Genomic DNA, 27,028 nt, shown 5'->3' with positions numbered 1-27,028 from the left:
TCCAAGCTTATTGTTTAATTCCTCCTTTAATTTTGCCAAATCTTTTTGAATTCAATCTTTTGCGCATTTAGTAGCATAGATACTTGCAATTGATATGATTGATTTAATTTGAATCTTATTAAAAAATGTAAATTTGAAACAGTTCCTGTCATATATTTTTATTGAGCACAAAAGATGGTTATTATCTTGAAAATATTTCATAGAGTACCAGTGACTTCAATCATGTTCAAGCATTATCATTAGAGTTTTGGTTTTGCACTGGCAACTCGTATGGTGTTGGTGGCTGAGGCAAAAAAAAGGGGCATGAATGCTAAATTTGAATTTTTTTTTTATATCGTAGGAATCGGAAGAAATTCCAATACATAAGTCGTTGACAAAGACCATCATTTTTTCCCCTATAACTTACAAGTTCTGACTGATCAGGCAACAGCCAAAGACCAAGTAAACCCAAGTCGAAGACCCGTGCCCATGACTGCCTGTGTAGCACTAACTGATACAAACAGCACTATTTAGGATTCGAACACACAACTTGAATTATAGAGGATACTTTCGTGTTCAATGGTTTCAAATTGAATAGGTCAGAAATCTGAATATGTGAATGAAAATATAGTAAAAATAGAAGAGTTGATGATGCTGTGGTGTGACTCGAACTTCAAAGAAATGTCAGTTCAATTGTTTAAGAGGGGGTGGGCTGATTATTGACGATGTCTGCTCACAAAATTAAGCATGATGGATAAATATTTAAAGTGAAAAAAAACATACTTTATTTTATGATTATCTTGATATCCTTTTGAAGTTAAAAGACCATCTTTGTTGTAATGCTCAAAATACTCTGTAAGAACTAACATGTGTAAAATTTGAATGTAATTGAGATGAGAATGTTACTATGAATGCACTTGTCATATAATAAGAAAAGATTGAATTAATAATAAGATGATTTATAATAAGGTTGAAGTGGCCAGTTGAAGATAAGATGGGAGAGATGTGATAGATGTGCATGACTTTGTAGATAGAATGGAAGAAATTTGTAACAAATCAGGTAGGGAAAGATTAAGGCTTGTGATGACAAGAACAATGAATTTTGACTTATGTGCTACTGTGCTATGCCCCACTCATAAATGCTCAACTGAGTTTATATATATATTTGATATGTGTAGCTGCGAACTTCTATTTCTTTTGTCAAAAGTTTGTATTATCCCTTGTTAATGGGACGTGGTTTTCATGTTTAAAATCTCTCTCACAATTATTTCTCTTGACTATTTCTTCCATTGCATTGTTGTAGCTGTCACTGAGTCATAACTTTACAAGAATCTCTATTTATTTTGTATGCCAGTACTTATCAACTTATATAAACATATTTTTTTCTATACCATAAACTTGGTTTTTTGATATTTGTGAGGTTAGTATCTTTTACTTATGTAGGACTATATTAAGCATTTTATGCAATTGTCATGATAACTCATAGCAAGCAGGCTATCATTTTGTGGACCTATATCTATCTGGCTAACTTTAATTTCCATATGGGGTATATTACTTTCACCAGAATTAATTGATCACGAAGTTCTTCACTAGCAGGGCCACTACAATCTTTTCTTTGTCTAAGCTTTATTATGATGGTCTTTGTTTCAGCATTTGCCAAATTAAATTACTCTGATAAATCCTATTGATCGATGTTTCATTTCTTAGGTATCCTTCCTGCCAATACATTACACCTGGAATCCACACTGTCACACTGATTTAATTGTGAAAATAGATCCACTGGTTTTCTTCACATTTTGCATCTACATTTAGTTCAGCTATGTTGCATTGAATTCTTTCACTTTAACAGGACCTGTTCAAAGGGGCTATTATATATTGTTATCAATTACTAGATGTTGTGGTACCCACCCTAAAATTCCTAATCCGATACATAGTCTGCTTGGTGTCGGGAGTATAGAATGCTTTTATGTGCTCCAATTGGAACACTTACGTTGTTTACTTTGGTGTATCATGCATTATTACATTGAAAGATTTCTTATTTGGTAGTCATTTTGTCCCAAAAAACATCATTCTGGGGTGACGAATTTTGAATTTTATTTATTTTTGTGGTTTCTTCAATTATCTTCTTTATCAATTGATGTTTAGACAGCGATGAGATGACGGGTTTTAAAAATCGTTCATCTAAAAAGGGACTTGACCCGAAACAATCCATATTAAATAAGATTTATATTTTATCAAATTAAGAATCTCAATCTCAATTAAAATTTAAGTTTCAGAGTCTTAATTATAACACGAGTTTGACTTTCGAGTCCTAATCAAATGAATACTAACACTTTTACTAACGCTTAAGACTGATTCTGCAAGTTTACAGCGTCCTAAAATTTCTGAATATTTTATAAATTAAGAATTTCGAAATACTATTTGGTTATTTCTTTCAGGAATGGAACTATTCCTTGTTGCCAAGGCCGTCCGCCTCCGGAGTGGAGACGGCTGGTATCTCCACGCCAGCGAAGGCGAAGTTTCAGCAACCCCTAACCGATATGGCCTTGACCGGAATGTCCGGTGGAGTGTGGAGGTGGTGGACGCCGATAATATCCGGCTACGGAGCTGCTACGGCAAGTACCTATCCGGCCTCCCCGACTTCGTCTTCTAGAGCCTACCCGAGGACTTGTCGCCGTCGGCGAATTGGGAGCCCATTAGAGAAGGCGGCAACAACCTACTGGTGAGTCTCAAGACCAGCGGCGGCTACCTCCTTATCGACAGGGGCACTGGCTCTCTCCCTTCCGGGCAAAACACCAGGCCGGTTTACCTCATCCGTAACCCTAACCGCAACCGTGCCCCCAAAGATGGGACCCTCTGGGAGGTTGACGTCGTCGAATGGATAGGCTCGCCTTCACCATATTCTGAGTTGCCAGAATGTCCTTATTGTCCTTCTCTGGAAAAGTTATCCTTGCAGCAAACTATGATCTGATGGGAATTCCTTCCTCGTTCTTTTTGTGCATGCCTGCCCTCAAACTTCTGAATTTGTCATATACCAGCATAAAGTGCTTGCCAAAGTCTATTTCCAAATTGGTTAACCTAGAAGAGTTCTTTTTGCGGGGTTGTGATCTATTAATGGAATTACCAGTTGAAATTGGTGAACTTGAGAAACTTGAATTATTTGATCTTGAAGGTACTCCATTATCATATTTACCAGAGGAAATTGGGAAGATTGACCAATTGAGAAGCTTGAAGGTTACCTTGAATGCACGTGCAAACCTTATACTGAAAAGTAAGGATGTAAGTAGAATAGTTCCAATGAAGTACCTGCCAGAACGAACTCAATTTAAAGAACTAAGCATTGATGTGCATCCAGATGGTAATTGGTGGGATATTGAAGTGACAAGCATTTTAAGTGAACTAGCCAGCTTTAAATGTCTGAACACTCTTAAATTGTATTTGCCCAATGTTGAAGCATTGAAGCACATCAGATGGTACGGGACAACATTGATACATCCAGCACTAGAATGCTTCAGAATCATTGTTGGACATTAATATTGTTTCTTATCTTGCATACCGCATGAACTTGAAGTGGAATTCAATAATTTGGAGAAGTTCGAAAAAGGCTTGAAGTATATGAATGGTGAAGGCATAATGCCCGAAATTTCCAAGTTATTGAAACGTGTCAGTGCTGTTGCACTAGAACGCCATTGGGTTCTTAAGAATCTATCTGAGCTTGGCCTTAGGAATATGTCTAACCTGAAGTTTTGCTGCTTGGCTGAATGTAATGAGCTCCAAACCATCATTGATTCTGAACAGATTTGTCAAGTAGATTTAGAAGAAGATGATAGCGATGAATCTGAATCTGGATCTGAATCTGAGTGTGAAGAAGAAAGTGTACTGAGTTCATTGCAGTACTTAAGTATTCACTACATGAAGAAATTGGAGAGCATTTGCAGAGGGCGAGTTAGTAAGACGTGTTTGTCTAGTTTGAAGTCCATGGCCTTGCATACATGCCTCAGTTTGACTACCATTTTTACAAAAGAAACTCTTGATAATCTTAAAAACTTGAAGGAGCTTATAGTTGAAGACTGTCCCAAAATAAGTAGCCTAGTGAGTCCTGAATATTCCAACTCAACATCAGATGAATATCTCCCAAGCCTGAAAAAGATATCACTTCTCGAGCTACCAGAACTGGTCAACATCTCCAACGGGTTGTGCATCGCTCCAAGATTAGAGAGCATGGTCATCTTCTATTGTCCAAAGCTCAATATACTTTCTAGTACAGATGTTTCCAGTAGAAATTTGGATGTATTTAAAGGAGAGGAGGAATGGTGGAATGCTTTGGAGTGGAATGAACAAGACACAGACCATAAATATTATTTGGCAGGTAAATTTACTCCGCTTTCAAGGGATATGGATTTGATGGCTGACTCGGCAAAAATCCGATTAACTACAACCTTATAAGCAAGGTGGAAAGCTGTCTTGACGGCCAGGTATGGTACATTTGCTGAACGAACCTTTGCTATCAGCCCTTCTCTCTTTTTTTGTTCTCTACTTCCCCCATCCCTGAGTTCATTGATGCTGCTGCTGCTGCTGCATTTGCATGGCTACAGCCTACAGCTAGTGTGACTGCACGGTTCCATGCCGCACCACTTTGGGATACCATGATTTACCCTAAGCCCCTATGGATTGGAGCAAATGATGAGAATTTTCTCTCCAATTGAATCATTACAATTTTAGGAGGACTTGTTATCAGAGACAGGATGTCAAAATTTAGACTCCACCAACCGTTTTGAACTTGGCATTGACTGGTATATAATCTCACTCTTGTTGTGATATGAAGAATGTAGTGATATTACTTGTTACTGATATATAATCTCACTTGTTATGGCAGAAGAATGATCCTTTTTCTGAAGCTGAGAGAAGGTTTGAGTTCAGATGCTGATGATGGTTATTGCTGAAGAATGTGGAATATAGTATGGCTTGCACTGTAAAGTTTCATGTGTAATGAGCTCAATGGACATGATCATCAAATTCTGTATATAAATCAAATCTGGGGATTTTTGCCTCATTTGTTACTTTCAGAATCCTCTGATAATGCATTAGTCAAAGCCATTTTCCTGATAAATCTCCACATGGTAACCCCTTTTTGGCTTAGTAACACAATTCTCTTTACTTTCTTCAAGTAATGAAAGGTCTATAAGGTGTCCCAAAGTATTACAAACATCCAAAGTTACCTTCTGATAGTCGTTGCTATAGAAATATACTCTTGCCAAACATTTCATCTAATGATCAATGTAGATGTCACTCCCTTCGAGATCCAAAACGCCAAAAAGAAAGCATATTTTCTTGATATCATCCACCTGCCTATAATAAAATTCTTTTAGCAAGTTACAATATACTTCTATGAGAGATCTTGGGATGCTTGCTCACACAGAAGTCACCAGTCGTGTCCAAGACTTTGATTTTTAGTTTGACGATTTTTTGGCCAGTTGTTTATCAAGAGTAAAATGTAATGACATCTCCTAAGCATATTTCAATCTCCTAATACTTGCTTTGCAATGTTTTAATCTGTGAGAATTTTAAGAATTTCCAACCCCCCACCCCCCGGCGGGGGTTGTCTTGCAAGATACCTTAAAAACTTTCTCATACAATGTTATTAGTTGTCACATTTGTCACATTCCTAGAGTTTCCTAAGATTGAAACTGGAAATAGAGGGGAAATTAGAACCAGAATTGGAAGGAGTGAGAAATTAGCATTAAGGGAAGGAGAAATCAAAGAGAATCGAGAGAGGGATAGAGAGAATTAGAAGGAAAGAATTTCAATATCATTTCACATAATATCTCATCCTCTTACAATAGCCCTTTTATAAGCATAGCTGATTGCTAACTAAATTCATAACAGCACAACACCCATGTGTTCCTAATAAATTGTAAAATATCTCCTAACAAACTATTAGAACCCTATTAAAATATTCTCTCTCTATTGCTTCTAAAGTCATGACAATATTGACCGCCTAATGCACTTCTAACTAAGAACAAACTTCACTAGTTGTCAAAACCACCTTACTACCTTGTTTACCATCAAGAATTCCAATCTCGTCCAAGCTGAGAATTTCCTTGACATCATCCTAGAAGTAGCAGGTACTCTTGTCCTGTAATGTCATCGATATTTTCCTTGCATTGGCATGAGCATCGTTATTGCTTGCCTTGCTCAACCTTTTCAAGATTTCCCACTGCAAATTGTCACTGCCAAGGATTTTCTACCTGCCTTCTTTAGAAACATTCACACAGCACTATATCAAATGATTCGGTAACTTCTTTATGGTCATTCAAGTTTAACACTCCTAAACCTTAAACTCTATCATCCTATTGATTCCCATCCCACTAACTTTATCATTCCTTAGCGATCCAAATTCATCCATAAGCACTCCCGTCATCTTTTTGTTGAAAGGCAAATCCATGCCCGATGAAATTTAAAACAACAATCACAAATTTTAATCTCAACAAGGTCTACTACGTCACCGTAAAATTTAAGACCACTCACTTTAAATCCATAAATAGGAACCAACACACAGAGATAGCGCCACTCATAGGCCAAACGCTTTCAAATCGAGCACATTATTTTATTCTCATTTTTTGGGCACAATTATCAATCATATGCAAACTTGTACCAAGACAAATCTAGATTTCACCATTAAACCTACATCTATTCCAAAATAGAAGAAGAGAAAAAAGGAAACAAGACAGAAGACGAGTACCCTGTTAATGGGATAATTAGTAGACATAACAATGAAGTCGCACCACAGATGGCCTTCCAAGACTAACTTCATAATCCGTTCTAAACCCCAAAAAACTTCACAACCCATCAAATAACAGCCTTCAATACAACAAACCAGTTTCCAGAATCAGCATTTCGTAGACAAAAAATTGAAAGGAGAAATTAGGAGGGCGACATGAGAAGAAGATAAATTATAAAAAAAAAGGAAGAGAAAGTTCTTCCCAGAGATATCTATACAAACAGATTGTATGTTAATATTTCAGTATCCGCTACGGCTAAGCAAGGCAACACTCTATATGATTTGGTTGCATGCAACAAAGCCTACAAAAAAATATCAGGCAAGGAATATCAGAATTGAACCCTTTATACATCTTGAGACTTCGGTTTTTAATGAAGCCGCGCCGCTGATGCAGTCATCACCATATTTTCGCATGGTTCCCACAATTTTTTATGAGAATTCTGAAGCATGCAACTGTTCCAAGTTACATATACAATTCAGATATTCCTGTTCATGGAGGAGATGTCTCTCATACCTTGTGACAACACTGGCTGCTCTCTTATCCGAGATAGAAGAATGGACACTTGCTCCACTGCAATATCAAGACGTTCCTTAGATTTAGTTGACTCTGTGACAAGAGTTGATACCATATGCTGCAACAGTTGAATTCTTTCTGCTTGATCGTTTGTACTACTCTGAAGGAGCTTCGGGGATGGGATGCTGATCCGCCGCCAACGAAGGGGAAGATATCTTTCTGGAATCTGAAAGCAATTTCCGGTAGAGAGGACCCGAAGAGCATGCCGGCAGAGGATTCCAGAGAACTCAAATTGATGGCAACTGCAACTTATGATGCCTTCCTGTGGAACCCAATAGACTTTCCTGCCACCATCAAGTTTTGTGTGATGTCTCACAAGGAAGCCATCCTCCATCTGGAATGATGCATAGTGTGCAGCCAAAACGAGTTGCTCCTGGAGCTTAGAAAATGCAAAAGGTGTGAGAATTGCAGCTGCATGAGATTCCATTGGGGCCCCCGTCTTGAGGCAAATGTTTTGCAGGTTCTGCTGCGTCATTTGTTGTTCTCCTGCTTGATCTTTGAAATCCACAGCAACAGCCACCTATTCTAGCAAAACAAGAGTCAGTAGTAACCCCCCCAAAAAAAAGGTTTTGGTGGCTGTCAAATCAGAAATCATTCCTCTTAAAATGATAGTTTAAAATCAGAGTCAACAGCAATATGGTATTATAACATTGCAATTTTGTACAAATCTAGAGGTTAGAAGAAAGTAGCTAGTGTCGATTGAAGCAAGTAATGAGGTCCTTCCATGTATTGAAGAAGCTACAAGTATGCCATCCATAAATTGACCAATAAATATGACATGATTCCCCTTCGCCATATTGACTTACATCTATAGGCGATAGCATGGCGCTGAAGCCAGACTGGGGTATGACATGAATAGTAAGCAACACAGCAAAGAATCATTAGCTTATCAGCAACTGTAGCCTGTGTAAAAACATGAGGAAGGCCTCCATTCGTTATTTGCAAGTAATCAACTCACAGCGAGCCTTGGTAGCAACAGAAGCTCACAAGCTCAAGTTGCGAAAACCACCCTTTTGTAAAGCATACAATATAACACAAAGAAACACAACTGCTGCATACAAGTACGAGCTTCCCCCAACTCTTGCAAAGTGAGGAGCCTTATGAAATAGGGATGCCCCTTCTTAATCCAAATCATGCAACATTTGAGTCGGACTAGAGATGTAAATGGGTTCCCCAATTAACCCCATTTACTTATGCGTTTTAATAAATGTTCAAATACACCTTATGCCTATGCAGTGTTATTAAATGCCCAAGATGCACTAAGGCGCAAAAGGATATTGGAGCCTAAGGCGCAAGACGAGGTGCACGTCTGATGAAACTAGGTGCATACTAACTAAAAAAAAAAAAAAGAAAAGTATATATCTCAATTGAAGAATAAGGTATAAGATAAGTCTTAACTCTTAATTACATTTTCATAAGCATGTTATCAAGAAAATTAAAAAATTCAACATATATGTCACTGCTAGTGACAATGGCTATCTTACTGACTAAGTGTAAATCGGTGAATAGCAGTAGAAAGAGAGAAAAAGTTAGGCAAAACAGAGGGAGGAAAGAACAGAGAGATAGAAAGAGAGAGAGAGATGGAATTTCAATGATAATTCTCGATAATCCTTCCTGGAAGGTCTAGGAGGGATATATATACCTCCTAGCATGGGTGCTGCCATAGTAGATTCCCCATACAAGTGGTTATAACAACCAGTTTTGTCCTATTCTAGCCCATACACTAGGGCTCTCCCTAGAATATTCTCCTAGTAACAAACTATTACAGCTGGAAATTAAAGCAACAAACTACAATAAGCAATAACAGTAATAAAGGAAATAACAATTACAGCATTAAGGAAAAATTTTAAAAATAACAGAGAATAAGTCGCCACATGTGACAATATACTAATGAAAAGAACAATAAAAATTGACAAAAGATGCAATTTAAAAGTCTTTTAAGTCAACTTAAATTAAACCTTAAACAATTTATAAGTCTTAAATCTTAATTAAGATTAACTAATTACGCATTTTAAATAATCTAAAAATCATTCTCATCATCATGATCAAACATTTCCATATGAAAAAAGAAGCATCATCTCTAATATCATCTTCTTGCACATCATCTCCTTCTCCATCTTCATCAAGTTCAAATTCAATTGGAGCATTTGAAATGATAGCCCTTTTACCCATTGTTAAATTTGAGTTGAAGCAATAAATATAAACCCTAAACAGTAAAAAAATAAATAAAGTAATAAACACTAAAATAAAACCTTAGAAAACACTTAAATAAGGCCAGGCACGCCTAAGCCCAAGGCACCTCAGGCCTAGGTGCGTCTTGCTGGTCTACGCTTGCCTAGAAGCATTCCAAGGCGCCTTTAATAACACTATGCCTATGTCCCCCATTATGAATTTTCATACTTACTTTAATTCAGAGGATTTTAAATAGGGTTAATTGGGGACCTATTTACAACCCTACATCTAACAAGTAATGTTATCCTTAACAGGTATCAACCCTCCCACCCACCCGCAGAAAAGGAAAAGAGAGTGTTAATATTTGTGATTCAAAATATATTGATATGTTATATGTTTAATAAATAAATTCATGTAATTGTCATGTGGCATATGGTGTTATATTTTGATGTTAAATAATTGATGTATTTTACAGTTGGGTTCCATTTCATCTACATGTGCATTTGGCATTCTATATTATGGTAATATGGATTTGGGTCAAGTAATATAATATTATATTTGCCATGGGCCGTTGGTATCTTATAAGCAAATTGAGCCCAAGCCCAAGTCTGCCATATTGAGTTCTGTTCGTGTATGTAAGGCAAATGGGACAGCTGAACAGTCACTAATTCCAATGTGCAAGAAGAAAACAGAACGCAAGGGAGAAAGCAATCGTGCAAGAAAGAAACCCTAGCTTTGTATCTTCTCTTTCATCTTGAAATCAAAGTGCTGTGATAATGAGAGAATGGCGAGAGTGAGTGCTGTGAATAGCTTATTTCTTTGAAGCTTTTGTACTTGGTTTTTTCGCTGATTGTAGATATTGTAAGTGGTTTCTTCATTTCTTATTGATTGCTCGTAATCTCTGTAATCTCATTGTATATATTAGTGGATTGACTAGAGGCAGAGCCTCAGACGTGAGTAAGATTCTTTCGAATCCGAACACATATACGAGGTATTCTTTGTGTGTGTTGTGGTTGTTCTTTATTTTCTGTTTTGACTTGTGGATCTTGATACTTTTCTTGGTCTTGGCCGTGTGTTGGTTTACACAGGTGATTTCTCCACAGAGAGCAAGTAGTAAATTCCTACACTTCTTCTAGAATGATATAGATGATGGAGACACTACTAGACAATGAAAAGACCATTCTTAATTGCCCAAGATGAAAAGAGCAGCAGCTAGAAATCAAGATATAGGCATGTACACAAGGGGAGCCTCCCAATAGGACAGTGACAACAAGCAAGAAATTTTATAAGCAAGTCCCAGATGTCCAATATAAAGACGAGCAATTAAGCATCAATCCAACCCCCCTCACCCCCCCCCCCCCCCCGACCCGCCCCCCCCCCAAAAAAAAAAACAATTGCATTTATCACAAGCAAACACAACGATATGGCATGCCTTAAATGCACACAACTAAAAGATATTATCTTATAAATTATCATTTAAGTTAGTACAAATAAGGAAAAAGAACATACTTGTTCTACAAAGTGTGCAAGCCGTGATTGTGCGCTTAAAAACCGTTGAATGAAAGCATTAATTGACTTTGACTGGCCAGTTGTAGTCATCCCAGCAAAGAAATGGCTTCTCAAATATGGCAATGCCCATAGTGATCGCAAGGCAAACAAATTGGTCATATGCCTGTTAGTTTGGAGTCCAAAGGAATTAACCATATCTCTCCACCCTAGCTCAAAATCCTCAATTGACTCCAAATTGTAAAGTTGGTAGAACTCAGCCTTCCATTCATTGTAACTCTCCCCAAGAACAGCATTAAACCAGGACGGGAACTTTGCTACAATCATCCAAATGCAGAGTGCATGTTTTGTAGCCGGCATCTCCATTGCAATTGCTTCTTTCAGACACAAATTTTGGTCTGTTAATAATGTTTGTGGAGCCTTTCCATTCATGAACCCCAAGAATGCCTGTCACATTTGCCAAACAGCAACAAGATGTCAGCATCAATATAAATTTTAATATTACTAATCAAAATCTATACGTAAAATATGCAAGTTCTTGTATATGTTCATGTGGAGGTTCGTTACCTGCAATTCAGCTAGATTTCCACCTGAAAAAAGAGTTGCTTCTAGTTTAATTCAAATCATAGTTGTCAAAGGCACATTGTGCTAGGCGCATAAGGGGGCAAATTAGTGCATGGGGCCTAGGCATGAGGCTCAAGGCAAAGCGTCAGCCTCAGACACAAGGCATAGATTTATTCAAAATGCTTATAAGGAAGTAGGTGCAAACTCATAAAATAAAAAATAACAAATTACCAACCCTATAATAACAACTAATATAATTGCAGAAAAACAACTAGTTTCTTCTAACTACAAAATAGATTAGAGGAAAGAATAAATATAATAGAATACACTACAAAAAACAATTATAGGAAAAAAATTAGTTAAATTAGAAAGAGAGAAAGAAAAAATTACAGCAGAACAGACAGAAAAAACAGCTACACAAAAACAATTAGTTTCTTTTAAATTGCAAAAGAAATTAGGAGAGAGACAAGAATCTGTAGAGAACAATGAAAAGATTTGTTTCTTAGCAATTAGTTTCTTCTAAATTGCAACAAAAATTAGAGGAACGAAAAAACATGGAGTCACAGAAAAAAACAATTATAGCAAAGAATTAGTTTCTTCTTACTTGCAAAAGAAATTAGAAGAAAGAAAGTAAAATGAAGCAGAACAGAGACACGACTAGATCTCTAGTGAGCGAACGTCACTGCCAAAGGATCCTAGCAAGTGGGAGATCCGCAGACCTCAGACTTACTAGGTTCGTTGTTACCAATAAACAAGAATATGCAATCAAATCAACAAGACATAAGATCTAAGATGACAAATGGATAAGAAATAGAGTTTTAAGACACTTAAAGATAAAAAGCGTGCGCCTCATGCCTCGTGCAACTTGGATGAGGCGCATGCTTCGTGTGCCTAGGCAGCGCCTCAAGCATGGCTCTATGCCTCAATGGTGATGAGGCACACCGAGGTGCACCTCGTGCCTTTGACAACTATGATTGAAATACTGGGAAATAGGAGAATGGAAAATTTAAAGGCTGTTTAGTTGTGGGAAATAGCCACGCTTTTTAGAAAAAATACTCTACAGAAACAGAAAATTAGATAACTAATTCAAATATAATAAATATTTTCCAAATAGAAAATGGAGATTTAGAAAAGACGATTTTCCAAAATTGAACTAAATTGAGTTTTGGGTAACTCCTAAATTTCCTTATTAATTTGGAAATTTGAAAAACGCGGTTTAAAATTTTTCCTAAATAATCTCCATCCCTTTTTCAAACACAAATTACACATAACAAAAATCTCTCTTTTTTAACATTCGTTCCAATTTTCTAGATTGAAAATTAGTTTTTGCATTTTTAACATTTAAAGCATTTTCTGAATTTTCTGTGGGAAATGAAAACTTGAGATTTTATAAATAAAAAAAAATAGGGAGAGAAAACTGGAAATCGTTATCCACAACCAAACAGCCCCTTAGTCACTCAAGCACATACGCAAAAAGCATTCCACAAGGCTACATAGAATACAGAAGGAAAATGATGCAATTTCTCAGCAAGTATTCCAGCTACTCCATATGCTCTTTTAAAGAATAGTTTGGATCCCCTAATGTTAATGTCCATCAAGCTCACAACTTGCCCACTGATCTCTGCAGAATAATTCAATATTTGTCCCTGACTAAGATCCCAAATACAGAACCATTTACACCTGAATGAATAAAACTACCAAAATTTAAAAGAGGAAATTATAAAGTTCGTAATCCCAAACTGGAAATTAGTTAGCCAGTATAAATTTGTCCTTCTCAGTATGGCCATATTTAACTGCCATATTATTAACCACCATACAAACTTGCTCTAAAATCCAACCTATCTTTTCTAACTGAGTTGATAGTTATAACTCCCAGATTTTCTTTATGTGAAGGAAAATATAGCAAGTAATTGTTGATATATGTAAATCTGAAGCCACCATATGCACAATAAGTTATTTTCTTTCCATAAAAGCACACTGTCTTCGCTTGTTTACCTTCAAAGCCCAAGAGAAAGATCGCAAGTTTTCCTCTCGCAGAAGCACGCAACCAAAGAAGCAAGGCATACCATAATTATTGATACCAACCCAAATCCCAAGTGGCATGTCAAAAGCAGTCAAACGATGTGTAGTATCAAATACCACTGCATCACCAAAGATCTCATATGCCTGGACTGACAAACCATATGACCAGGCAATGTTCTCCAACCTGCTGTTTGAATCAAGACTGAAGTCAAACCTGAAGTTGGGATCTTTCTCCTTTATGTTTCTGCACATTCTTAATAAGTCTATGCTCTCATCCTCTGCATCCGTTTTCCTAAATGATTGAAGCAGATTCCTAACATCCTTCTCTGTGAATGGTAAGTATCCAGGCTCCACACACTTTTCAAGCTCCATGAGCCTCATCATCTGCTGCACTGATATTCCAGTTTTGGCAAACATCAGAATTCGGCTCTTATCTGTGTCTGAGATTGTGCGATATGCAGGAAGGAAACGAACTTGGTTTGGTTCCAAGAGTTCGTGCTTGTGGTGGTTCACAAAACCTGTAACACGCCATTCTGGTGCTCCTAATTCAGTTGTCTTGCTTATCCGCAAGTATGCTTGGCATCCGCATCTAGACGATTTTCGGTTTCTTTGAGGTTTATTCTCATTTGAAGTTTTGACAGGAGTATTGCCCGCACGGTGGCAGACAAAGTACCGTCTTGTAAGTCCTTTGCCAACCCCGTCTTTTCCTTCTGTTCGATGACGCCGAATTGAGAAGCCACACCGTTTGGCAAATTCACTATAGAACTCATAAGCAGCATCATGAGTAGGAAATCTTTGCCCTATATATGGAATTGCATCATTGGTTGTTTCTAGGGAGAGCTTGGTTTCATCTGGTGATTCCTCTGTGCTGCTGGTATCGTCCAGAGACAAAGACCTTTGATCTGAGGGATCATCATAAACCGCCATCATCTGCCCCACCTCCTCAGACATCATCATATTACCCTTATTAACCACTCATGATTAAGATAGTAAGACTTGCAAACCTATCAAAAGGTCATGTACAGGTAGAAAAACATGTTAGTATATCATTAACCATTGGGCAATGGCCCAGTGCCAACAGAGAATCAAGAAGTTGACATGCAAACATACTCGAAACATAATCCACCCAATTACACACGCATCCATAATGGCCATACTTTTTCATATGTATCAAGTATGTTAAAGAAAGCACAAGTTGGTCAAAGAATAAGGACTCATAGGCATGCACCTGCTGCCTTGCACATGAGTGCCCTGCACAGATCAGATCCTCATAAATGAAGTTCCTTATGAAGCTAAATGGAACGCCTTAGTTCTTATTTACTACCATAGACATTAGCTTTCTGCAGTAGAGTATGTTGAAGATTTTCTTTGGACATGCATGAGACCTTTAAATTCTCTTTTGGTTGTAAGTCAAAAAACATAGGGGGCAATAGATGCTCGAACTTAACAGCATTAGAACTCAGGTTTCAGAATTAGTTTTGTGTACAGTGATTTCAAATTTTGACTTTGTTCATTTATTTGTGGAAAATTTCCAGTTTTCTAACTATAATTTTCTATAAAAAATCTAGTTTTCATTTTCTATAAAAAATGTGAAATTTGCATTAAATGTTAGGAGTACAGAAAAAGATCAATCTAAAAAATTGGACCATATGTTCAGAAAAGGTAAGAGAGATTTGGAAATTTTGTGTAACTAATGTTTGAAAAGAATACAAAAATGATTTGAGAAAACTTTTGTGGGAAACTGCAATTCCAAAATCACCAAATTATTAAGAAAAATTCCAAGTTTGATTCAATTTTGGGGAACCACATTTCCCAAATTTTCATTTTCTATTTGGAAATTTTTTTATTCAAACAAGTTTTCTAATTTTCCATTTTCTTGCGTAGTAATTTTCCAAAATTGGGGATGTTTTCCACAACTAAATAGCTCCGAAGGTTTTCTTAGCCTACAATTCAAGTTCAACAACAAGTACAAACATAAACATCAGCTAACCAGTCTCTCCAAAACCCCTTGCCATGTATGTGGGGAATGCTAGAAGAACCAACCTAACAGGATCCAACTTCTAATAATCCAAACCAATGTTAACGCAACAATAACTATACAGTTTCTCAGGCATTTCCTAGTGTTCTCTTGTCTAGGCTACTTGAATAACCGCTGATGACAGAGCAGTGATAAATATCCAAATGCATTTTATTTACAAATAATTTCAACATTCATATTGTAATTTTACCAGTACTTTGTTAATTGGGCTTCACAGGTCAAAGCTTCCAAATTTTGCTCGCACTTCTGTTAATTGTCATACAGTGAGGACGACATAGTCCATTAAAATCAAATTCAGTATAACTACTAAAACTTAGAGAAAATACAAACGGGACTCGTGAATACTCACAGATATCATCCAAACCAAAATGAATGTTTTCATTTCAAACTAGTGTGAATCCGCAGGGGATTGGTGGAAAATAATGAGAAATTTTCATCTGAAACCTAATATATATATATATATATATATATACATACATACACACGGCGCACACACAGTTATACCGCGTCTTTCTGTTTCCGACCAAATAACAGAACCGTGGAAGGATTATAATAAGTTGTTCTCAAATCAAACCAGGACATACAGAACTTTGAAACGGTAAATAAAAATCCATTTATAAGTGCAATAATTTCACAGATAAATCGCACCCAAAAAAGCTTACGCATGAGGAGCTCGGCATCGGAGTCCATAGACTTCTCATTGGATGAAGAAAATGAGAGCGGGATCTTCCAGAGTTCTTTGAAGGTGAAAGGAGCAAATATTAATATTCAACAAAAAAAATAAATAAAAAGCTGCATTCGGGCACTAATCTATCTGCTCGGATCTAAAGATCTCCCCGCTGCAAAGCGATTGAAATTCCTGAACCATCATTCATTAGTCATTACCTGGACTGCTTCTCCTTCGTTTCTCCAATGGTAATGGTGGTAGGGGACCTGTCGACTGTGACAGTGACGGTGACGGAGCGAGTGGCCGATGCGGTGGTGGCCACCGACGTTAAAGGCGGTGCACCGAGATGCCAAGAGACGAAAAATGGAAGTGAGGTTGAAAACCCTAACCGCTCTGAACGAGGTCTCTCTCTCTGTCTCGCATCCTAGATTAAACATGTAAATAAGATGAGAATCGAGGATATATTGGTAAAATGGTGCAAAGAGGGTACCAAGGAGCAAACGGGTGCCCTTTCGGGTCCATAAATTCTCGCTAAAAATCGCCGGTTATGTCCGAACCTAGACCCTACCCGGTTCGTGTGCTGTACTAATCCCGCAAACGAAAATTCTATTTGCAACAATAACTTTTATTTCTCACCACCATCGTAAGTAAAATTTTAATTTTTGTTATTTATAATTAAAATAATTATTTTTTATAATTATTTATATTTTAAACATATCCTCTAAACATATATCCCTCAAAAGATACCCTCACGCACAACAAATCATCTTCACATCACTTATCACATCAAACTATCTTCAGACCATTGCCATCTCAACAGAGTCGCTTGTCTCGCCCGCCCTCTTCACTAGAGTCCCTTGCTTTTTCGTCGGAATCACATAAGTCAAACAAAAAAGATTTAAAAAAATTTTATTTACAGTCAAATATTTTGCTTTTCGCGATATAATATAGTTACCTATCATCACATCCGAAGATTTAGGAGCTTTGAAAGCACCCGAATCCATAACTTCAAGAAAATATAATTCTCCCAAACTCATGGATTATGAAAAAATAATTTTTTTTGAATCCACATATCTATGTATGCATGTAATATGAAGTTATTCTCATAAAATGTTGTTATATTTGATTGGGTTTCACCATTTGCAATTCTTACATAACAAACTAATAATTTATATACAAAACCATTATATATATATGTTTATAATTATAATATATATGTATATAATAACATACTTATAATAATATATAATATATTATATAGTATATAATATATTATATTATATAGTTTCTCTCTCCAGGGTTCGGGAGAAACTATTATATATATTATATAATTTCTCTCTCCAAGGTTGGGGAGAAACTATTATATACATATAATAGTATATATAACATATTATATACATGCATTCTCCTAAAGTCATGGATTTGGGATAAATAATTTTTTCTAAATTCATAGATTTGGAGAATTATTTTTTCTTGAATTTATGAATTAACTCTGGATTCAGAGAACTCCAAATCTCCTGAAACTCATTGTTCGGGGGTGAGGGATTCCTCAAACTGCGGGGTTCGGGGAACCCCTAACTCCCTGAATCTCGTTGTTGGGGAAATTAGGAGTTCCTTGAATCGCGGGGTTTGGCGAACCACTTATCTCTCGAACAGCGAGATTCGGGGGATCCTAACCCCCCGAATCTCGTTGTTCGGGGGATTAGGGGTTTTTCGAATCACGGGATTCAGGGAGTCGCTATGTTATTATTTTTTAATTAATGTTAAATATAAATCGTGTATTATCTTAATTTTTTAATTAATCCTAAATAATGCATGTTATGAGAATTTGTTTTTTAAAAAATATTAATAATTTATGTGTGTTTAGTATAATTGTGCAGATAAATAATAAGAATTTGTGTTTTAGAAATATTAATAATTTATGTTACGCAAAGTGTATGATACCTTATTCGTAGTAAACGGTTCAATAGCATCAAATGACTGTTGAAATAAAAAAAAATTATATAAATAAAAAACATAAGCAATTTGAAAACATTGTTCAAATAATAATTAAATGAAAGTTGAATAATGTATGATATCTAATTGTTAATAAATGGTTCAACGGCATCATATAACTGTTGAAATTAATAAAAAATATGTAAATAAAAACATAAATAATTTGAAGTAATGAAATATCCCAAATCGTTGGATTCGGGACTACTTGAATCCCCCAAACCTAAGGATTTAGGGCATCCTCGAGTTCCCGAATCCTTCAGTTCGGATACTCAAAGGAGTCCTTGAATCCTTCAATTTGGGAGGTATCAACTCCCCCGAATCCAAGGATTCAAGGGATCTTTCTCTGGTCGACACTCAAAGTGTCCCAACTCCTAGATCTCGCCTGTTGATGATAAACAAAATTAGAAATACAATAAATTTTCAAATACCTCATGGATTTCATCATCTTGTTTCTCGCCGAACAAGAATAGTTATTATCTTCTTTGTAAAATTCTATAAACATTTGTCTATAATAATATTCCATGCTTAACTTGCCTATGACAAGCAGAAATGTGCTTAGCAATCTTCGGTGTTGAATAATAGTTGTAGTTGTTGTGCAATGCTCGATGTTGAATAATAATGGTTGCACGATGTGGGTGAGTAAAGGTGTTCAGGTGTAGTGAGTAAAGTGGCTGTAACAATGGTGGGTGAGAAGGTGCGTGCACGCGCTTGAAAGAGTAATGGTAGGTGGTTGAGTGTAAATGATTTAAATGAAGAGTAAATATGATATTTTATCTCATGGTATTTTAGGAATATTAAAAGTGAGTTGCAAAGAACAAAACTTATGGTTGCAAATAGAATTTCCCTCTCGCGAATCCAGGTTACTTGTTTACCCTTTTATCAATTTCACTATTTATCGACAAAAATACATATTTTGGTCTATATATTTGTACGTTTTTTATTTAGAGATATAAATTTTTTATTATTTTAATTACACACTTAAATTATATAATCTAAAGTCAATTGCACACCTCACTACAGTTGATCTAATGCATGCAATGCACGCACTCTAAAATATCAAAATTACCCCTTTAAAACCACCATATCTACGATAATTTCTGGCCAACAATAAGGCAAGTACAGTCACCGAGATGTGGCAAGTAAAGGCAAGGATGGAATGTAAAAGGTCGATAACGGGGGAAGGCGAAGCACGAATAATGGGCATTGATAATCAACTTACGAAACCGTCATAAGTCAAGGAAGACAAAAGGCTAAGAGGCAAAGTTGTCTATTTATCTTCCACATTCCCTTATAGATGATGGCCTGTCGTTGTCTACTTCAAGCTCATTCTCATCTTCCTCCTTCAATACCCTCAAATCTCTAGAATCGTTGGTCTCTACCTCAAGTTCTTTATTTTGAAAGCCTTCGTCCATGGCTTTTTGCAAAACATCATGTGTTTTTTTCAAACCCATGGCTTTCTCAAGATAAGAATGCCCTTGAAGTAGACGGCAATTGGTTATCATTGGTAGGGAAATGTGATATTTTACTCTTGAAAAATAAAATAATGGTTTTGATAATGACTATATGAAAATCAATCTCTAAATCTTTATGAGTAAGTAAATATATATGGACAAACTTTTTTTTTTTAATCAATCTATATGAATGAGAAAAGCAATCTTTAAATCTCCTTGAGCAAAGTCATGAAAATTTATATAGAAGAAATGTTGAAGTGTGGTTGAATGTATTTAGATTCAAAATAAATATGTTTTTAATAATCTCAACTTGCTTTCAAAAGAATTGAAATGAGGATTTGTTTAGTTTTCATTTTTTCAAAATGGATAGTCAACTATGTGATTTAATGCTGTTGACTATGCCTGAAAATAGTCGACTATGTTATAAGGATAGTCGACTGTGCTGGTTTGATCTGTCGACTATTTAAGGCTTTTGTCGACTATTTTTCAGTCTGTCGACTATCATGTAAGGATAATCGACTATGGCTTTTCATCTGTCGACTATTTTTGTTCATAAAATTCAAATTTCTCTTCATATTTTTGCATCTGTCGACTATGTCTTTGTATCTGTTGACTATGAAAAAATTGTGTTAGAAGATAGTCGAGTATGCCTTTTTGTCTGTCGACTATGTCTTGTTTTACTTGTAAAAATAGTCAACTATGCATTTTCTTCTGTCGACTATATCTTTTACAGAAAGCTTCCAACGGCTAGTTTTTCAACTCTAACGGTCACAAACGGTTACATTTCTCTTTAATCTTTTGGGAAGCCTATAAATACAAATCATGGATGATCAAGAGAATGCTAATGGATGGAAAGGAAATTGTTTGAGCTTACATCGTATACACATTTGTATTTATATTGACTGTGCTTTAATTTTCTCTCTTCAAGGCTTTGATCTTCATTTGTAATTATTCATTTCAAGCCTTGTATCATTTTTGAGAGATATTGTAACTAAGAGATTCATCTCTTAGATTCTCTCCAATTGTATACTTCTTATTTTTCCTAACTTGTGTAACTAGAGGGTCTATTTGATTTAAGTAGGAGGTTGTATTTCCTAGTTTGTGTAGTTAGAGGGCCTACTTGTGTAAGTAGGAGGTTTTAGTGAATTGGTTTAAAATCCTTAGTGGGAAGTTAGTGGATTAGGTTTGATTTAAGCCGAACTACTATAAATCCTTTGTCTCATTTATTCTTTTTGTTTTACATTTGTCATTTTATATGTTCTATGTTTTAAATCACTAAAACCTCAGTTGGGTCAAAAAGTTTTCAAGTTCTATCAAGACTTTTAAAATATTCAATTCACCCCCCCTCTTGGTGTGTGCCATAGCACCTCCCGTTCTAACAAAATGTTATTTTGTCTTCCCCGACCGACAATAGCTTCATCTGTCAATCGTCGACGCTTGTTGTTCTCCTTTGCCTTTACTTCTCGTCTGTCGTTGACCATTTATCTTTTGCTTGTATTTGTCTTTGCCTATCCTTAATGCATGTCATTAGTGCCTTCGCATGTTGCCCCCCTGCAAGACCTATACCTGCCTCGTTGCCAACCAATTGCACACATATGAAAGGTAATTTGGGTATTTTATCGTGCATGCATTGCACGTGGTAGGTCACGTGTGAGAGGTGTACATACTTTAGTAGATTATAATTAAACTAACAAAAAATTTAAATACTTAAATAAAAAAAACATACAAACACATTAGCGAAAATATGTATTTTGCCGTCTTTATTATTTCATCTCATGTCCATGCATTTCTCAAATAAATGCTAAAACGAGTTGTATATAGTGACACCAATTAGTTACATGAAATTGCATATTTATTGGTAGGTCATTTTATTTTGTGTACTCACCAAAATAAAATATTTAGAGGATATCAAATATTAAAAGAGAGTCGTTCTTATCATCCATTTTTTAAGCTTGAAATGACCATATAATTATTCTCATGATTATAGACAATTGTCGCGTGACTGATTATTATATAACTATATTAGATAGTGAAAAGATATTAATGTTAAAAAACAAAAAAAAGATCGCCTAAGCAATGGTGATCAAATTCTAGTCTAGTCTAAGAATGAGTGACCTTTTGATCTAGATTGGACTAAAAATCGGGTTATAGTTATTAAATATTAATGATATTTAATTATAATTTATAATAATAAATCATCTATACCTATATTATATTATATATGCATAGCATATATGATATTTTTAATTTTTTATATTAAAAAAGAAAGGGTCCAGTCCCGACCTCAATTGCTCCAATTTTCAATTCAGAGTCTTTATAAATTCTAATCCCAATCTATCCAAACCAAATAACACCTCTAAGCTAATGTCTTTCCAATTCACGTAACAACCACTCATTAATATAATATTTTTTGTCAACTTCGCTACAGGCCTAAATGCAAATTATCATAACTATTGTGCGCCTACCATTCATCACTATCAATGAGGAATGTGACAGAATTTTTCAAAATTCGAGTGATTAACGTAATTTTAAAAGATTAAAGACACTTTATGTTATTGATAAATAAAGATATAGATAGATCTTTATTGATCGAGCAATGCTATAAGATATTACTAATGATAATATCATCAATTATGCGTCGCATTCTCATTTAAAGAGGTGCTAAACAAATAAAATAATAACATATTGTCTCATTAATCTCCTTCAATGAATATACATCACATAATTGATAATATTGTCATTAGTCATAATTCCTATTATTATTTTTATTAGTTTGATTAATACATTTTGAGTAAAAATAAATAAAAAATGATATATAAATATAAGATTTGTTTAAAAATTTATTAAAATAAACATAAAAAGTTAGAAACGGACTTCTGGAAAGTTCATTTAAACCTTTATTTGCAAAGATGATTAGATGACATGTGCTTAAAAAATGGGTCCACGCCCGAAGATAAGTCTAAATTCAAGGAAATAACTCCACAATCCATCCAAAGACATGCACTAAGAGATTCGCAACAACTTCATTCCGCAAATGGTCGTACTTGCCAAAGACTCATGCGGGACTTCAATATGCGAGATGGTCTCACTTGGGAGCCATTCTCAATGCACTCGAGAGACCTTCTTAATATTTTATGCATCACTCGACAATTACTATTAAAGAGACTCTTTGATATTCTCATATACAAATTCAAAAAAAATGTTGAAATATAACTTAAATATTTGAAGGTCCATAAATAAACTAAGTTGTGCCCCTAATTGATGTCTTACTTATAAGGTCACAAAAAGACTTCACAAGACGCTCTCCTCGCATCTTTATTAAGATATTCTTTCAAGTTAAAAATATATTATTATATTTAGATAATAATAAATGCACGTATATTTTAAAATTAGTTGAGATTAATTATTTGTGTTATAAATTATAATCATAATCATTAGTTGTATTATTGACTATTGATGTTAAAATAAGCATAATCAATTTTCAGTCCGGTCCAATGCTGAAAATCAATTATGGTTATTAAATATTAATAATATTTAATTATAATTTATAATAATAAATAATTTATATCATATTATATATGCATAATATATATATAATATTTTTTTTAAAATGATCGACCTAACCGGTCCAATCCCAACCTCAATTGATTGAATTTTCAATCCAAAATCTTTATAAATTTTAATCCCAATCCAAACCAAATGACACGTATAAGCTAATGTATTCCCAATTCACATAACAACCACTCATTAATATATATAATATTTTTGTCAACTTCTCTATGTGCCTAAATGCAAATTATCATAATTAATGTGATGACGACCATCCATCAACAGGGAATGTGATGGGATTTTTCAAAATACGAGTGATTAACATAATTTTTAAAAGATGAAAGGCACTTCATGTTATTAATATATTTGTAAATAAGGACACAAACAGGCCTTTATTCGTCTGATTACTCTATTTAAAGTAAAATAAATAAAAATATGCTATATAAGTACATGATTTATTTAAGAAATTATTAAAAATAAAATATATAAACAGATTTATTGAAATTCAATTTATTTGAAAAGATGATTAGATGATGTTGTGTCCAATAAGGTGGGGCCATGCTTGAAGATAAGCCTAACCCTAAGAAACGAAACCCACACTCCATCAAGAATTCAGGGTGAGAGACATGTGCAAGAAATCTGTTAGGGACTTCAGTTTACCAGTGACCTCACATGCGAAAGACTTATAAGAGACTTTAGTTTGTAAGTTGCCTCACCTTGAGAGATGGAGGTTGTGACAGAGTAAGCTCACCCAAAAATAATTTTTAATGGATTCGAGAGATTTTTTGAAAAATTCATGAGTACTTAACAATTGTTATTCAAAATACCCCTAACGTCATTACTTACAAATTTAGAAGATAACTCGAAATGCTCGCTAACGATTGTGGCTCTTCCAATTCTTATTAGTCTTCTCATTTGTATAAATAAAAGAATTATTTTTCAAATTAAGAGATAGTCACAACTCTATTGATGCTATAATTCCATTTCAAGCACGAGACCAACTTAAGTCTGCGTACATTTAATCGATTTCTTTCTTATAAGCTTCATGAAACATTTTCTCATATTCTGGTCGAGACACTCGCTCGTATTAAAAGTATATATTTTATTTAAATAATAACAAAAGTATGCATATTTTATGAGTAGTGGAGGCTTAATTATCTGTGTTATAAATTATAATAATTAGTTGTATTGTGGACTACTGATGTTAAAATGAGCATAATTAATTTTATATTAAAGTTGACTTTTTTATTTACTTCCCTTGATAATGAAGCTTACATTATAGCATTATTTTAATATAATATTTATCATTCAAATTTTCTCTGAATTTGATACTGCTCTCGTCACCTCAAGAGCATTATTTTATTCCTTGACAGATAAGCCACATTCGAGAACATTCTTGAAGTGGCATTTCTATATTAATATATTGTATTTATATCATATTAATATAAATATAATATTTGTTAATACAAAATATAATCTTAAATATCAAAATTAAGTGTATATAATATATATATAAACACACTAAGTTTTTAATTAAAGGTGAGTAAAATTTTAATTAATCAAAATAATAAAATCAAACTCGGTTTAACTTATAAATTGGTATTGTTTGATTTCAAAATTTGATTTTTTATTTATTTTAATTACGTTCAATTTAATTATAAAAAATTAAAATAATCAAATTAATTAAAATATCAAAAACAACTTCTCACTCATATTTTCAATCTAATTTAAAACTTAAAAATTATCATTTTTAAAGACAAACAAAGATTAAAATGATTCCTTTTTAAATTGTATTAATATTTTTAATCCGAGCCAATTCAATCCAATCGGAAAATAATTTTTAAATCCAAACTAAAATTTGTCGCTTATTCCTAGAGCTACTTTAACTTATTAAATATATATATATATATATATTTATTGTTGAGGTTGGCTTGCACGGAACTATTAATACTGGCTTGAAATTGGGCATAATATTATAATAAAATATAAAAATTCCATCTGTATTTAAAATTAATTAAACTTTAGTCTTTGAGAGTGACAACAAATTTGACGTGGACTGGCACATAGAGATGGAATGAATAATTAAACTTTAATACCCAAATGTTCACATTATAATGCCAATTAGCAACATTTGGCACAAAATTAACCACATTTTAAATAAAAAAATTATTTTTAACTTTTTTTATAAATATTTTTAGTCTCTTAAACAAACTAATTACACTTTATAGTCACTTTTGTTAGTTCAATTTTATTGGACAGTTAAACTAAATTATGAATATAGTTCTAATTTTAATTTTTTTACATAATTTTTAATTCATATTTATCTTAATATATTTTACTCAAAGCCTCTTATCCATTCTCATTCAATCACGGCGGGGGAGCCAGTCAAAATAGAAAAACTCCCATTGGGTTTAGGGATAATCAGGCTCGAACTGATGACTTCCACCACGTCAAGGTGACACTACCGCTGAGTTATATCCCTTCGAAACTAACATTTAAAATAACTATAGAGTGTAATTAGCTTGTTTGGATTGATACAAAGTGTAATTAATTTGTTTAAGTGAGTATAAATATATTTTTATGATATAATTAAAAATAATTGTGTCTATTTATTTTTGATTATATATTATATAGTTTTATAATACTACTAGAGACCCATTCCGTGCCCCTTTTAAAATTCCCAAATGTTATAATATTTTTTTTTTATCATCTTTATTCATTAATAAATAAACACATTCAAATAAAAAAAAACTTATTTATTAAACAAATTGAGTTCAAATAGAAGTCCCATCAACACAACAAATTCATTTATAATTGGTTAAAAGGTTGTTTATTTGTTCATTTATTAAGGATATATATGTATATATAGCTCTAAGATGTTTTAGTATTTATTTTGTTTTTGTCTGACTCTGAAATCTATGATTTTATTAATAATATAATTGTATTAATTATTTATTAAAACATAACTAATCTCTAAATGATTGTATTTTTATTCATGAATGGATTTCATAATTTTTTGTGAACAAGATCGATAACAAGCTTGAATTTGGCTCAATTTATTGGATTTAATTCGTTATTCAATATTAAAATATGAATACACAGATGAAAGAAGTGCTAGAAATATCGAATTTCATAATTTTTTAACTTTTTTAAGTGAGCTACTGATAGACATTATATAGATTTAAGTTTAACTAACACAAGAGAATTCATTTATTTTCATTTAAGTATTTTATTTCATATTTTTGCTTTGTGTTTGAATATTTTTTTTTATGTGATCATTTAAAATTTTCGCTGTTTTAGTTTTATTTTGATTTTTGAGTTAATTTAATTTTTATACTTTATTTTTTTTTGAATATAATTCAAATTTTTTATTAATTTGATTATATTCGTAGATTTGTATTTTTGAATTATTCTTATATTTTATTTATAAAAATAAAAATATAGTGAGATAATAAATTATACGTTATATTTTATTTATATTAAAATATAAAAATTAAATTGATTCGAAATATAAATATAAGAGTGTCATTAAAATAATAAAAAATTAAATAATTATAAAAATAAAAATATAAAAACAAAAATAAAAATTTAATCAAATTTAAATACAAAAAATGATTCCCGAATCAAATCCGATACGATACTCAAAACAAGCCGGCGGAACATAGTACGAAAGTATGGCAAAAACCCTTACTTTAATAACACGCACGATTCTACTACACAATGCGCGCAA

At 33.9% G+C, this 27,028-nt stretch overlaps 2 protein-coding genes across 6 annotated transcripts; one reads left to right on the top strand and one right to left on the bottom strand.

The window, feature by feature from the left end:
- Nucleotides 1-2,443: 2,443 nt before the first annotated feature.
- LOC127801639 (uncharacterized) lies at nt 2,444-5,097 on the top strand. 2 transcript variants are annotated; one of them, XR_008023102.1, is made up of 3 exons: nt 2,444-4,454; nt 4,575-4,772; nt 4,856-5,097. XR_008023102.1 is itself a non-coding variant. In XM_052336929.1 (2 exons), exon 1 carries the CDS (start codon nt 3,595-3,597, stop codon nt 4,423-4,425), a length of 831 nt encoding a protein of 276 aa, XP_052192889.1. In that variant the 5' UTR covers nt 2,444-3,594; the 3' UTR covers nt 4,426-4,772; nt 4,856-5,097. The 2 variants fall into 2 exon arrangements, 1 of the variants encoding a protein (XP_052192889.1); XM_052336929.1 differs by having other exon boundaries at nt 2,444-4,772.
- Nucleotides 5,098-6,817: 1,720 nt separating this feature from the next.
- Nucleotides 6,818-16,730, bottom strand: LOC127801635 (protein FAR1-RELATED SEQUENCE 11). Of its 4 annotated transcripts, none has more exons than XM_052336920.1 (5): nt 16,522-16,730; nt 16,285-16,373; nt 13,572-14,602; nt 11,016-11,459; nt 6,818-7,854 (listed from the first exon to the last, which is right to left on the bottom strand). In XM_052336920.1, exons 3-5 carry the CDS (start codon nt 14,553-14,555, stop codon nt 7,237-7,239), a joined length of 2,046 nt encoding a protein of 681 aa, XP_052192880.1. In that variant the 5' UTR covers nt 14,556-14,602; nt 16,285-16,373; nt 16,522-16,730; the 3' UTR covers nt 6,818-7,236. The 4 variants fall into 4 exon arrangements, with proteins under 4 accessions (XP_052192880.1, XP_052192881.1, XP_052192882.1 ...); XM_052336921.1 differs by having other exon boundaries at nt 16,299-16,373; XM_052336922.1 differs by having other exon boundaries at nt 16,299-16,730.
- Nucleotides 16,731-27,028: the final 10,298 nt, after the last annotated feature.

The sequence above is a fragment of the Diospyros lotus genome, chromosome 5 (assembly GCF_014633365.1).
Source record: "Diospyros lotus cultivar Yz01 chromosome 5, ASM1463336v1, whole genome shotgun sequence".
In the NCBI taxonomy this organism is placed as follows: Eukaryota; Viridiplantae; Streptophyta; class Magnoliopsida; order Ericales; family Ebenaceae; genus Diospyros; species Diospyros lotus.
This window is presented reverse-complemented; position numbering and strand designations above follow the sequence as displayed.